The sequence below is a fragment of the Chenopodium quinoa genome, unplaced genomic scaffold, assembly GCF_001683475.1.
Source record: "Chenopodium quinoa cultivar QQ74 unplaced genomic scaffold, ASM168347v1, whole genome shotgun sequence".
NCBI classification, from domain to species: domain Eukaryota; kingdom Viridiplantae; phylum Streptophyta; class Magnoliopsida; order Caryophyllales; family Amaranthaceae; genus Chenopodium; species Chenopodium quinoa.
This window is the reverse complement of record NW_018743812.1, coordinates 467,471-483,525: the sequence shown is the minus strand read 5'-3', so window position 1 is coordinate 483,525 and position 16,055 is coordinate 467,471. Positions and strand designations below refer to the sequence as shown.

Sequence of the window (16,055 nt, the reverse complement as noted above, 5' to 3'; positions counted from 1 at the left end):
TATTTAACAGATTTGTGATAACAAAATCGTTCAATGATTTATTTAATCAAAATTTGATTACAACCTTTATAATTTTTAATACTTAGACATTGAAAATTTGATGTATAATTATACTGTTTCTAGAAATCTAAATACTTAATCTATCGAAATATAATGCTGTTACTGTTATACGGCGGCTTTTTTTTCGGCAGCCACTGTGTTTGATAGTGCATGTGTTTACATACGGTGTACGTCTTTTTTTCGGCTATTGCTGAAATACTTTCGGCAACCTTTACTTTTATATTTGCCGAAACAAACGTGGCTGATATTTGGGTATTAATATATTTTCAGATTCGCGTTTTCTATGCATTTTTTATTATCTACTACTGATACTTCATATGTTGTTATTTTGATTGTTGGTATAATATTACAATTGATCTTTTTGGCTAATGTTGCTACGTCTTAGATTATGAATGTTACAGTTTTGATTTATAAGGATACTTATATTTTTATATATATTAGTAAAATTACTGTTATGACTATTATTGCTCCACGACACTAATAGCTCTTCCAATTGATAAAACATTCGTCATAATGCTCTGATAATTTTAAATCGTTTAGACAGTTTGGATTAATATTCCTGATGTGATTTATATTACTGTCACTGCTAAAAAATAAAAGTTTTCCTGTTTATGCCTACAAATAAAATGATAAAATGAAAAAAACAAATTCATAGTTGTATTTAGGACAATTTCAAATTTGGTACCACTAAAAGTGATGCACCTCAATTTTGCTACCTCTTAAATTTTTTTTTTTATTATACTACCACTCAAATCAGTGTTGTCAAAATTCAGTACCATTTGACTGAAGCTGTTAAGTTTGCCGTTTGGTGGGCCCCACTTCAACGGTACTTTTGTTTGTATCCTAAATATAAGTAACTGTTGGTACCCCCATCTTCTCCAACTGTTAGCATAAAAAAAAACGTAAGTTGTTAAAATCAATCTATGGTGTTGGAGAATTTGTCAAATTGGAGCAATTGCGAATAGCAGAGAAGGTGAAATTGCTGGTTGCTGTTTACTGGTGTTAAGGTGAGCACTGCCATTTAACCCAATGATTTCATTTATGCGACACCAATTAGGAGACGAAATAGGTGTTTTTCGTTGAAATTATTGCTGGTTAATGGGTGATTTCAATTGGAATGAAGCATAATACAATAATTCTTTTTCAATTGTGTTAATTTAGTACTATTTCATTCAATCGAGTTAGGGTTCATAACCTAATTGAAATTGGGGGTTTTAAGCTGGGAAATGAGTGGGTGAAATTGATTTTGATATTTGTTAAACAATGATTGTACGAATAAAATTGTTGATAATTCTGGTTGAATTACAGGCTGCAATGTCGTTCATTAGGTCTTCTCCCTCCAAACAGAGGAAGTGTGACTGTGGGATTCCTATGGCTAGGCTGACTTCATGGACAAGAGAGAACCCTGGAAGGAAGTTCAAAGCCTGCAAATTCTATGATCCTAAAACAGAAAGTAGGGGTTGTAAGTGCTTTGAGTGGGTGGATGAGGAAGAAGGCACTGAGTGGCAAAGGGATGTCATCAATCAACTTCTACTGGATAAAAAGTTGATGAAGGGGGAGATGAACTCACTGCAAAGAGAACTTGAAGACTTAAGTGGGCAAAGAAGGTGTTTGCTAACTGAAAATGACAACCTGATAGTGAAGTGCACAGCTCTAAGTTCTGAGATGAAGAAATACAACAAGGAAGGGCAGAACAGTGGTGTTGGAGGAATGCTTTGTGTGATAGCAAGTGTAATGTGTTGTGTATTTGTGATTGTTGGTGTGTTAATTGTAATGAAATGAGATTAGGGTACTGTTATTGCTTCTGTACTTAGGAGAAGTAGTTTTATGAGTACAAATTGCAAATGTTAGACTTTGAAGTATTTTGAATAAAATGGTGGAATTTTGATTGTGTTGGCTAAAAAAATGACCAAGATTCAATGCAACTTGTAAATATTTGCAGTGCAATGGCAATTAACATATAAGTAGACCAAAATCATTAATATACTGGACAACACCAAAGTGCATACTGCCAAATTACATAGGACCAAAGTGCATGACAAACATACAGTGAAATTGAACTTGTTCTTAGTTGTTACAGACAAACTGTGCCAAAAGATAGTTCACTTAAAAACAGTAGTAGCATAGTTGCAGGGTACATGACTAGGTACTCAAACAGAAGTAAAGCCTAATTCTTCTTCTTCCCTTTCCTTCTCCCCTTAGTTGTTGGCTTCTGTGCTGCAGTTGTAGTTGTTGATGCCTGGGATGCTTGGGTACAGGGCACATGTTGTTGGGGTGGCTCTTGAGGGAATTTCTTGTTAGCTATGCTCCTTGGTCCAGGAGTTCCACCAGCCTGTTTTAAAAAACATAGAAAAATAAGAACACAATCTACAGTTTGTGTAAAAAGTACAGTTTGTGCAGGAGAAATTACACACCTTCCAAGCAGCCCTTGCCTCCTTCCTCCTTCTTTGCTCCTTGACCCAATCATTCTGCAAAAGAGGCTTGCATGCTTTGGTGGCCTCTGGTGTTGCTCCTTGACCCAATCATTCTGCAAAAGAGGCTTGCATGCTTTGGTGGCCTCTAGTGGAGGTGCTGGAACTTGCACTGGTGCATTTTTACAAGTCTTGGCATAATGACCCAACTGGCCACAATTGCCACACCTCTTCTGTCTTTTATTGGGGTTTGGTTGGCTGCTACTGCTTTCAGATGCTCCCTCACCCCTCTCCAGTTTTCTTTTCTTTGACTTTGGCCTCCCAGGCATTACTCTGATTGCTGGAGGTAAGGGCTCTGTAAAATGATGCTTCTCCCAATGCTTCGGTCCAAGCATGGGCTTAACAGCTTCCTCATAAGCATGCAGGTATTTCTGCTTGGTGTAATACTCATCCACAAAGTCTTCTGGGTCCACCCTCTTATCCAAAATGCATGCAAACCCATGTACACATGGAATACCAGTTAATTGCCAATGGTAACATGTGCAAGTCCTGTTACCTATGTCAACTAGCACTGTATCCCCATTTAGCTCAACCTCATAGGAGTCTCCCCTTGAAACCTGCACTATGCAGTGCCTTGCAGCCCTCTCAATCCTCTCAAAAAGCTTAGTGACATAGGGTGTCACCTTACCTTCCATTATCTTGCCAGCCTCCCATTTCTCATTGTGCCTCTTCATCATATACCTTCTCAGCCACTCCATCTTAGTGAGTATTGGCTTGTCCCTTGCTTCTCTTATAACAGCATTGAAGGTCTCACATACATTGTTCAACAGCATATTTGATTTGCAATCAGAAGAGAATGCATGCCTAGACCAATGCTTAGCAGGAATGTCATCAAGAAAAACAAATGCATCCTCAGACAGAAATTTAATTGATTCCATTGCCACCTCAAAGTCAGCCTACCACATCATACAAAATACAACATAACTATTTAAGCAACATCCAACATTGAACAAATTGATGCAATCAATGCCAAATAAAGCAACTCAGTTGATGCATCTTCAAACAAATTGAACAAACTAATCAAACAATAGGAGTAAAGTTGACTGACTCACCAATGTTGTAGCCCTAGCAGCATCCCAGAACAACTGTTTGAAGGTTGAGCCACTGAATTGAAGCTTGAAGTTGGCCCAGATATGCCTTACACAGAACCTCTTCTCAGCCCAGATATGTTGTTGTTCCCATCCTTTCCAACAGCCACCAGTATTTGTCCTGGGTAGGCTCCCTTTAGATGACATCCATCTATACCAATCAGAGGCCTGCACCCTTTTATCATACCACTTCTCAATGGTTGAAGACATATGTACATCCTCATAAAGAGTGGTGGTTGAGGGCTGCTTACTTCCCCATCAACAACTATGCAGACCCCAGTGCCAGGACTATACTTGATAACAGCTTTGCCATAATCAAAAACCCTGGCATATTGCTCTGTAGCTGACCCATAAATCATCAGCTTTGCCCTAGCTCTAGCAAGCCAAGCTCTGGAATAGCCTACTGTAATGCCCAAGTCACTCAGCACCCTTGCTCTAAAACTTTTTAAATCCCAACTAGGGTTGTGCCTCCATTCCTCAACATACTTCTCAACTAGATACTCAGCATTCACCATTGAATTCTTCTTACTCCTCATACACATATGCTTTGGTCTGAAATCAATGATTTGCCATGCTTGACTGTTGTACATTCTTCTAGCAGCTACCTTAAACTTGCACTTTCTAACCCTTGAACTGCAGTTACATTCCCCTGTGATTTTGCTTCTTTTATAGTCCCACTCACACAAACACCTTCTCTTACAGAATGTGGTTATCCTCTTACCACCATTGTGCAGATAGTAATACTCATATCTGTTCTCTATAGCATGTGTCCTCAATGCTTTCCTTAGAATGGTGCTGTTTTTGAACTGCAACTTATTCACTAGGACAACTGGTTTCTTGAAATCAGTCTCCTCATGAAACCATGGACTGTCATCCTCTTCCTCATCTGACCCATGCAAACTTCTAAGGTCATCTGAATCAGAGCTTTCATCATGCACATCCACTTCCTTCCAAGCAATGTCCTTGCTCAGTTGTTTCAATTTCCCTTCCCTTTCAACACCAACACCCTCTGAAGTTTCACCCTTATGTGTCACAACCTCCAAGCTTCTGTGCACTGCAGTTAGGATACCTTCTCCAGTTTGCCTATGGCACTCATCATCATCATCATCACTATTTGCCTCTTCTTCCCAAGGCTCCCAATCAATGTCTATATCAGTTGCATCTGAGCTTGATGACCCACCTGATTCCTCCTCTTCATCCAATTTCAGAGCTCTCTTTGCTTTTTCTTTCCTAATTCTCTTCCCTCTATCCTTATGCAGACTCACACCAGTATCACCACTTTCTACTGCAACCTTACCCTTCCCCTTATCAATAGATCTACAAAACCTAGGGCTTCTCCTCACTTTGTTCTCAACAGGTTCTGTTTCAGGAACTGTAACAAGTCTAGGGCTCCTTCTCAGCACATGTTCAGTAGCTTTTTGTGTTTTATTCTGTTTTTCAAGCAAGATAGGGCTTTTCTGTGTTTGGGATAACTGTGTTTGGGTTGGGTTGGATCCAGGAAAAGTTTGGACAGACTTTTGTTTTTGAGGTGGGGTACAGCATTGTTGTGTTTCAGATTGAAGTGCTTGGGTTGGGTTGGATCCAGTAACACTTTGGGCAGACACATGGGCATTTTCAATGACTTTGGAATTTTCTGGGATTGTGGTGGGGTTGTTAGCTTCAGCTTCAATGCTTTGTGGGTTCTGCCTAGGGGTGGGGTCATCAGAAACAGTACAATACAACTCTAAATACCCATCCCTATGCTTGGTTTCTAATAACCCTGCCACATCCTCATCAGTTTCTATCTTTCTTTTACCAGTCATCCAAGACTTACCCTTCTCTTTGAACCACACAACATATAGGGTAGGTACATCCCACCCCATGTCCCTAATCCCTTCAATACATAAATACCTTAAGTATCCTACTGAAAAGTAATTGAGAGACACATTCCTTTTCCAATATGTGAACCCACCTTCATACACTTGGTACTGCCCTCCTCCCTTACGGTTCTTAATCACAAAACCCCCAAATATTCTTAGCTTAATGTCAACCTCATTATCAACAACAGCCATTTGTTTTTATCTACAATTAAAGAGCAATAAACAAATACATCAAGCCCTATTTTATTATAAACTGTAACTAAATCAATGCAAGTCATTAACAAAAAAGGCGAATACCCTACCACATGACTGTGAAAGCATCAATTTTTAATTAGTCAAACCACATTGCTTAAAATAATCAAAGCTCACTAATCTAGGGTTTACTGCATATTCTTCCTAAAATACCCCAACTACAAAGAATTATTGCAAAATTAGCACCATTGTTGGACCACTATAAATAGATAGGGTTACGTACCTTCCAATGCGTCGTTGTCAGGCGAATCTTCAACTTACAACAATGGAGATGATGCTTTCTCGCAGGGCTTTGTCTTCCTCTGCTTCGTTGTTCCAGTTACTGCCTTCCACGCACTCAATTTTCACCTCCAATTTGCAGAAAAGTAGAGATGAGAGATGGAGATGGTGATGGTGACAGAGGAAAGATAATTGTTCGTAAAATTTTTTTTTTTTTTTTAATTAACTCAGCCTTTAATGGAGATGGTTGTGAGTATTCAATGAAGGCAATGAAGAGTTCAGGTAGGAGAGAGAAGAACTGAAAGGGTGTTAGTTAACTGACGTGGGGCCCACCAAACGGCAAACTTAACAGCTTCAGTCAAATGGTACTGAATTTTGACAACACTGATTTGAGTGGTAGTATAATAAAAAAAAAAATTTTAAGAGGTAGCAAAATTGAGGTGCATCAGTTTTAGTGGTACCAAATTTGAAATTGTCCTTATATTTATTCCAGAATAACAAGATGCGTGTCACTCTCTTTGGAGATCAAATCAAAGCATATGATGAAGCCATTGCATACAATGGGGAATACGAAATATCCAATGCAACTGTCAGGCCAATTGATGATCAATATCGGACTACCCATGATCAACTGCCTTATCAACTACATTTCAATCATCGAACGGTTGTCCAACCTGTTTGCACTGAAACTGGTTATGTGGTACCACAATATCAGTCAATAGCTTCAATCCCAAAAACTAGAGGTTGCTGATAAAAGATATGGTATTCTCCTATACTTAATCTATTGTTTCTATTATAACATAAACGTGAATTAAAAACATTTAGCACATAATTATTAACACATTTCTACGACTAAGTGAGACAATTACTTCGGAAAACAATATTTTTTACGTTATTTTGTCGTTCATGTTGTCCTTTTGAAATTTTACATACATCTAATTAAATGATTCAACTATAATTACAGATAATCCTATAATATTGTGTGTTTTTAATGATGGTAATTGTACAGAGGTACTGGGTGTGATATTATTTGTAGAAGAAGCAGCACGGCAAATCAACTCCAAATATAATACCGAAAGCTATGTCCGAGAAATTGTTATTACAGACCAGACGTAAAGAAAACAATCCAACAAATTACTTTCTAATGAAATTATGTAGTTTGTTGAAAAACATGGCTAATTAATTCTTTCTTTACCACAGGCATAATCAAACATTAACCATCTCTGCATGGAATGACCTCTCAGGAACTGCAAGTGATGCGTTAAACTTTTGGGCCGAAAAATTTACCGTTGTTGGCTCTACAGCACTGAAACATAATCCTCGCAGAGGTGAAATATTTATAGCAGAAGAAAAAAAAAATCAAAAAATAACTGTTTATTTGGATCATACAAAATTGAAAAAATAACATGTGCTTTCTTTTTCAGCATTTGCCTTATCAACTACTATGTCTACAAGAATAATTCATAATCCTAAAGGAGATAGGGCAAACATGTTACGAGAATGGTAATTACAATGAACAACAAATATTAATGAATAAAAACTAAATGTTATAGTTTAAAACCAATTTTTTTCGTATATTTTCAGGGTTGTTGCACAGAAACAGCTGCTACAAGATAGACAAGCAAGAGTTCTACAAATAAGAGATTCTACACAAGAACCATCCATGAAAACGATTGAAGAACTGAAAGAAAAAAAGGTATATAAACTGGTTAAGCACCCACATAAATAAAAAACATACAATTTTAATATTATTTCTAACGTTTTCTCAGGCTGCAAATTCGTTAATGGAAGAAAGACATTGGATACAGGCAATCGTTCCAAATGCTTCATTGGACAATGTATTTGTCTATACAGGTTGCTCTCGGTGTGGGAACAAATGCAGAGTACAAGAAGGAAAGCAGTTTACATGTATCTTTTGTGACAACAAAAATTGTGTTTCGGCTCCAAGGTTTGTTAGATCCCTTATATAATAGAATCAAGCAACTAGATAATTTAATAGTACAAATGTTTTTAATTTATTTTAGAGTAAAATTTCCGATCCAATTAAGCATCGTATATAGTTTAATATTTTATCCTTACATTCTATAATAAAATTATTCATTTCATATTCCACAATTAAAACCCTACCACTGACTTCATAATTTCTGCATTGTACAGGGTCGCTTTCAAATTTGAGGTAGTCAATGTAACAGGATCAATGACATTGACATCGTTCAACAATGATACCGAGAAAATGTTTGGTAAAACCGCAGCAGAAATCAAAACTATGAAAGATTGTGTATGACTCTTTTCAATAATACTGTTATACAAATTTAAAATACAGTGAGGCCATTTTTTAACATCTATGTACAACATTTTTTGTGAATAAGATACTTATACAATGACTTCGATTACAGTGTGTAGGGCGATGTATTTGGTTTCCAAGAAATTGAAGAGAAACTCCGCAAAAAAACCACTTTCTTCAAGCTCGGTCCATCTAATTCCGTTGGTTCAAGCAACGTGTTGGAGTGGTCGCTCAAAACTATTGACACTTCCGATGATGTATCAAAAAAAGATGAGGCAAAATTATCTGTTGCACGAAATGCTGAATCCGAAAATTCAGACCCGAATAATAGTGAAGCATTTACACCAACCAACCATCAACGGAGTAATGTTGAAATAACAAATGAAGAAACACCAGATTCAAAAGCAAAAGACAAAGGAAAGGAAAAAATTTCAGAAATACCAATACCAAATATCCCGTTCTCATCAAAAGGTCTGTAATTTATCACGTACTTAATATATAAATTAATAATCTCTTTTAATACAGCAAATCCCTCATGACAATTAGTATATAAATATTCCAACTCACAGGTATTGTCATAGCTGATGAAGGAGAACGTGCTGTCAAAGATTCAACTATACTGACAGCTGAACCTGTCAAGACTCCAAAATTATCAACAGCTGAATGGACAGACCTCTGTCGCACTCGCATGAGTGGAACCAAACATTCTCCAGTGACTCCAGCACCCATTGGAGACACAAAGAGTAGCTTGGATTATGATAAAAGTACAGCAGCAAAAAAACTTCGCATCACAACACCAGAGAAGACTGAAAGTAAAAGTGATGAAGTTGTCGAAAAGGATACAGAAGAATGATATAATCAAAGTTCAGGGTGTAATCCAATCTTCACTCACAAATTTCCTTTCTTTTGTCAGTTGCCTTTCCAATTAGTTATTAAGCTCAATGACTTTTAAACAATTAATGATTGTAAATATGTTTAACTCTAGCTTTGTAATACTGGAGAATGAAAATTTTCAAACAGTGCTCTAAGAACATATACAATAATAAAAGTTCTTAGAGAACATTATAGATAAGTCGGATGTAGATCACAAGGAAAAAACAATAAACATACTGTGATGTTTATTTTGAATTTTGAATATATGAAAAGTTAATAATAATTATATAATACATTATCTATGTTCATTGAATTGTGAAAATCACACTTCTTCGCTACATCATCACACTTATCCACTGTCCTTAACCTAATTACTTCGTTCTCTATTATAAGCAGATGTTTCCTATATGTTCTCTCCACCTCTTTCATCATCTACAACTCAACATTTCATTCTCTTCAACAATAACACACAGATCAAAATTCACTACCTCTAAGCTATTGATAAAGTACTTTTTACCAAATTCTGTAAAACAATTTGTAATTTTTCCATCCAATCTAAAAAAATTGTTCTGGCCTATAACAACTAAGATGGGAAAAACCGAAATTTGTTTATCAACATCCGAGAGTAGTCAAACAAACATGATGCTCATATATAAAAAGTTATGCTTTATTTAGAAGTTCCAAATGCAAGAGTTTGTTATCAACAATGATCATCCATCTCATTCCCAACGCCATAGTGTACCCCATTTTTTATTTCACATTCGTTCTATTCTTTATGATTTCCGAAATATTAATATTAATATAGTTCGTTATAAAAAAAGACCACTGTAAGATACACAAGTACTTCTTCCAAGGTCATTACTCTATTCCTTTCGTTTTTTTTCTTTTTCTATAACTTCAATGTAATTTTATATAATCTAGAATAACTGTGTAGGTTCTTCGGCGCATACAATAAACGGGAGTACATAATGAATAAGTATAAATTAAAGCAACTGATATGGACGACATACGAAAATATGTAGTTCAAAAACGGATGAACGGAAACATCGCTAAATTATGTAGCATGTAATACAATACTTCCGCTTATGAACAGATACAATAATACCAGGGTTTTGAAAACTAATTGAAGCGATGCTACAGTCAATAAAGGAACCAAAGGAGAAAACAAATACCGATCCAAATCAAGAGTATCAATTGAGGCGCAAACCAAAAAATAAAACGCCGAAAGAAAAAAATAAGGGCATAAGATAATTGGTGCAGTACGCAATTCTACTCCTCCATCTTTGAAGACCAAAAAGATGGATTTGCATAACAAAAGAAACACACTTATGAGACCCTCTTCACTTTATATGTACAATGGTTGTACTCGACTTTATACGTAAAACAGTACCGGCAATCAAAACTTATATGTTTAAGTCAGAATTATAGTTGTGAATTTCTTTCGGCTTACCTCCAACGGCTGACGGTGAAACAATATTTCTAGATGTAACTGGTACTAAGGAAGCGTAGTTAGTCTTACGGTAACGTAATATAATACTATGTAACCAACGTAAATTTCGGCCAACAAATCAATAAGTAGGAAAATTAAATGTGTAGTTATTTTGCGGAAAACCATAATTGTAATGAATTAGTGGAAATGTTGATAATTTTTCATAAATGTAAAATCCTTTGAAAAAAGCCCGTATTTATTTTTTAACAATAAAGAGGAATTAATTAACAAGTTACACTTCAATCGACATAACAATACATAGGGAATCTAATACCCGGTTTTAAAACAATTTAAACCCTTTCATCATAATTAGATTCACTCTAACATCCAAATTTTACATCCAATTACATTCCATTATTACGTTTTTAAGTTTCCAATACTTATCTATTTGATAAATGTTTTGGTAACTGAAAAGTTTTTAAAACAAATTATTATGCTCCTCTTTTTCTCCTGCTTTTATTTATAATAACACAACCGTCAAGTACTCCATTTATAGAAACTACCCTTCTCTGTCGAAAACGTTCATCACTATCATCTTTCCATTTAAACCTCTTACAATTATAATTCAAAGTATGAGTGACATCAGTTATCCCGTAGGAGAAACAGATTACATTAGTAGTTTACATGATACAATATTGTGTCATATACTTTCTTTTCTACCAACAAAGTCTACTGTAAAAACCTGTGTATTGTCAAAAAGATGGAAGAAAGTGTGGAATCAAGTACCCGTACTTGATTTCACTGAGATACCAGATGGTTATCATCCATTGTGCAACGAGGCAAAAATTTCCTACAATAAATTTGTGAACAAGGTATTAGCTGAGAACAATGCATTCTATTTGCAGCGTTTTTGTTATGAATTTTCATGTGATGATGATTGTGATTACTACGAATCATGGTTGAATGCTGCAAAAAAACGTGAATATTATGAAATTGATTTGAATTTCACTTTAGGCGGAAGTCGAAGTTACAAATTTATAGAGATGATTTATGGAAAAGGAGTAAAGATGTTGAAACTAACGGGTGTGAAAATGAATGATACACCAGAGTCTTTTCATCTACCATCCCTTGAAATTGTCCACTTTGTTAGAGTCGAATTCAACGGTAGCGAATATATGAAGAGGTTTACATCAAATTGTGCAACTCTCAAAACAATTATTATCAAGGAATGCACTGGTTTCGACGAGATGTTGTTTGTAGAGTCTCTGACACTTAAATCATTAGAAATTTTTGATATCGTGAGCCAGGCTTGGGGCAGATCTCTGATTATTAGCATTAAAGCACCGATTCTTGAGTACCTTAGTATTGATGATGAAATAACATATTATATGGTTGATAGTTTAGCTTTGCTTACCGAGGCAAATCTAAATCTTAGGGAAAATTTCCCAGTTATGGTCAATGAACATGGAAGTGATTATGATATTTATCAAAATATCAATTATCTTATAAGCAAGGCTTCCAAAGTCAGATCTTTGAGACTTAAAACTTCTGGGGTAAGTTTATATTTCTACAATATTTCTATTTAACTTATAATGGCGACATATTGATATAATACGTTACGTTGTTTTGAATTAATATATTCATCTAAATTCGACGTAGCTTTTTCTTAACGGGAGAGAATTACCGACTTTCGGAAACCTGACTCATTTGGCGGTGAAAGCCGAAAGTTGCACCTACGAATTACTAAGAAAAACTCCCAACTTGAAATCATTGATATTCGAGGAGGTAGGTACATAAGAATTATGTCGTTATTTATTTTCCTTTTGTAACCAAAATTAAATGAATTTGAATCTAATTGTGTCAATATACTTGGTATTTGTTTTACAGGTTGAGTGGATTGATACCTCTTTAAATTGTATAGCCGAAGAAGGTTGTCTATCAAATCTCAAAGCATGTAACAATCTTCTTGGACAACGTGTGTCAAGTACATCTTGTCTCGTGTGTATTAAAAGCTGCAACAAACTTGGAGAAATTGACTATTAATTTGTGTTGTCCAAAAATCTCCGAAAACAGAATTCGACGAGAGCTTTCGGCTATACTAATACCAACATCGTCCTTGAGAATAGAGGAGAAAACTATTACTTTGTGTTGCCCGACATTCTCCGAAAGACGCACTCTACAGTTTCCGGTTATACTAACACCATCGCCGTTCTTGAGCATTACAGTTGTTTTTACAAAGTAAATAATGGATCCTCAAACAAGCTCGAGAATGAATAGGATGTAAATTTAATCTTTAACCTTTTGTTTAGCAATTATTATATTCATATCTAAATGTATATACATTAAATATTACGCTCTTTGTTCCTGGTTCTATTCAAAATACTTTCAATGTATTTTCATTAAATATTACAGTCTTTGTTCCTGCTTTTGTTCCAAATACTTTCACTGATACTTATTATTCCATCCATCTCCGAAATAACAATCATTCGTTCATGATTTACCAGACATTAAAAAAAAATCAATAATAACCTAAAAAAAAATCATTAAAAATAAAAACTTACACTGAATTTTTTGTAAAAAAATAAAAATTAACAAAAGTATATAAAAAAAATAAATAAAGAACGGTATATTATTTCGACTTTAATCACCACAGTTTCAACAGAAAAAGCCGAAGTTATTAATAGTACACAACTTCGGCAATATTATTACCATAACTTAACAACTCCATGTATCAAGATTGTTTAGTTAAAATATATTGTAGACAACTTATTTTAAAAAAACCAAAACATGATCACCCAATAACAAAATAACTTTTATTCAGATATTAAATTAAACAACAAATTATCATAAAAAAGGACCACTGTGAGATCGGCAAGTGACGAAACATAAAATCTTATGCTTACGTAATGTAGTACTGTCTATTCAACAAAATGAACGACCGAAACATATATCTGATTTAATCCACCAACATACAACGTACTTATTCATTCTAAAGTCCTTTCATCTATTATTTCATAATCTACAATTTCATCTTCCATACATTTTATAAGAAAATAATTATTCATAATTTACCGGTCATTAGCAATCGAAATTATGGACCTTTTAATCAGCAGTCTTACCTACAAACTAACAACGTCATAGTAGCCGAACCAATGTCCTACAACGGGAACACTTCTTTTACAAAATTACTTTCAATATTGCACAAATCAATATTCAGGTTTATCAATGTACCTTCATCGTAATAAATGATAATCCTAAAGTATAAATATTATTAAGAATATGCTTTCTAAAATCTTCATCAACGTTCTCGGTAACTATTTCAAAATGTCCTAATATTACATTAGACTATATGTATATCGGTATCTGATAGCTTTATTCTACATAAGTTATAATGTCAAGATTAACTAGACCACGAATTATGTTCATTCGACTACAATTATAATACGGTTTAAATATTTTGTCTAACTTTCTATATATATATTTAACCATTGCAGTTTCCAAGATACTTTCCCGCGTCCCCATTACCAAACATATGCATATTTATATATTATAATAATACTTATTGCCCACATACATTCAATTGTCAAATCACAACTTCTCATTCGACCTTTTACCATTCTCACTCCTCTTCAAAAATTAATTTGTCCATTACTTAAACCAATGTTTCCTCCTTTCACTCTGTGCACCCATTTAATATAAATGAAAAAATGTACGTAATAAATATTTTTCCATCCATCACCGAAAAGAGAAACTAAGAACACTACATCGTAAATCAGAAAAAAAAAAAAAAAAAAAATTGAAAATAGGGATTCACATTGGAATTACAAAAAAATTTAAAAATAAATTAATACAAGTATTAAAAAAAACACAAAAAAAATGAAGTAGTAAAACTTATTGCCTTTATTTATTGAATTATTATGTGAATCACGCCTCTTCACTCCATCATCATACCTATTCACTACCCTTACTACTTTCATTTAATTACGTTCTTCCAATATTCTACTTATATATATTTAGCTCTTTCGTGCTTTCCTTTTTTATTCTGTCCTGACCTTTCCTCTTTCTCTTCAAACCTTTTCATCATTTACTTCGGATTTTGTTCGTTTCTTTCTTCATAGCAACTTCTTGACATATCTATTTCGTCTTCGCTGCTTCCGTCGAACCTAAATTGCATTCTTTATTTCAGTGAGTTTTATGTGCTATCATTTTAGTTGTCTTTGTTTCGTTTGTCGTGATCAAGTTTCCTCTGCCTGAGTTCCGTTCTTTGTTTTTATTCTATATTTTTTGGGGGCCAGTAGAGTTGAATTATAAGTTGTTTGTTTGTGTTTTGGGTTCTGCTTTTCATTTTCTGTTTTTTTTTAACATGACTATTCGACTTTATTTTGAATAATTTATCTTTTACTTATGTTAATTTGTTTATTTTTTTGTATTCATATTCTGATTCCAAATTATTTCAATTTCCCTACACGTTTTACCAATTATAAATATATAGTATAAATGGAGTTTTATGTAAGGTTTATAGATAAAGATTACATGACATATGATTTGGTTTTTGTACGCGATTGTAATTTGCGTACAAATGTGTCAACTTAGAGTTTAAGAATCTGGAATTTTATGAGTGTGCTATGATTTTACTTTTTAAAAGAAAGGTAAGGTTTCATAATAATGCTTAAACTTATGTTTTACTATATGTTGTAGGAATCTTTTTATATGTATATTATACAACAATGGAGATCGAGGAAGAAGTTGAGTTAGCAATTGAAAAATACAAAAGATTCTGTAGAATACATAAACGTATTTTGGAGGTTTTGAAATTAAACGCTTTGGAAATGCAAAGAGAAGTTCTATGTAGACAGGCTGAGGTTGATAGGATATTGAAGGACGCTAGTGAAGGTTCACAAAGTGCAATTGGCGAAGCACCAACTGTGGTAGTCAATTATATTACATTTCTAAATCAATTAAAGTCTGTTACAGCCGATGGTATAGCACAGATTAATAGGCTCAAAGAAGATAAGCAGAAGGAGAGGGAGAAACTCGAATCGGTGGTGTTGAAATATAATAGACAAGTAATTTATAAGCACCCATAAAATGTTTTTATTATAAATTTTATTAAATTGCATTGGATAAAATTGTATGGTTATAATAAAATTTAAAGTATATATTTCTACGATAATTGTACTGTGAATTCTATATTTAAGAAAATAATGTTTGATTTTATATATATGTAATTAAAGATCGTTTTTTTTCTGTTTTAATTTATGTTTACATCTTCTTATTGTAATTATAGATCGTTTTTTTTATGTTTTAATTTATATTTACATCTCCTCATTCCAAATCACAACTTCTCATTCGACCTTATACCTAATACAATTTTACTTTCGGCCAACACATATGGCTTGAAACTTCCGCTTCAATTAAATCACTTACTAAGCATGAACATCGGCGACATCAGTTTCGGTTATGAAGTTCGACGCTTCGACATTAGTAGCTTTGGTTTACTTTTAAGTGGAATTAGAAAAG

At 34.2% G+C, this 16,055-nt stretch overlaps 2 protein-coding genes across 2 annotated transcripts; both read left to right on the top strand.

Annotated features, from left to right (window-relative positions):
* Window positions 1-1,323: 1,323 nt before the first annotated feature.
* LOC110685397 lies at window positions 1,324-1,842 on the top strand. Its single transcript, XM_021861928.1, has one exon. It carries the CDS (start codon window positions 1,324-1,326, stop codon window positions 1,840-1,842), a length of 519 nt encoding a protein of 172 aa, XP_021717620.1.
* Window positions 1,843-11,167: 9,325 nt separating this feature from the next.
* LOC110685396 (F-box/LRR-repeat protein 13-like) lies at window positions 11,168-15,622 on the top strand. Its single transcript, XM_021861927.1, has 3 exons — window positions 11,168-12,088; window positions 12,423-12,519; window positions 15,234-15,622. The coding sequence occupies exons 1-3, from the start codon at window positions 11,168-11,170 to the stop codon at window positions 15,620-15,622; spliced, it is 1,407 nt and encodes a 468-aa protein (XP_021717619.1).
* The last annotated feature ends 433 nt before the right edge of the window (window positions 15,623-16,055 follow it).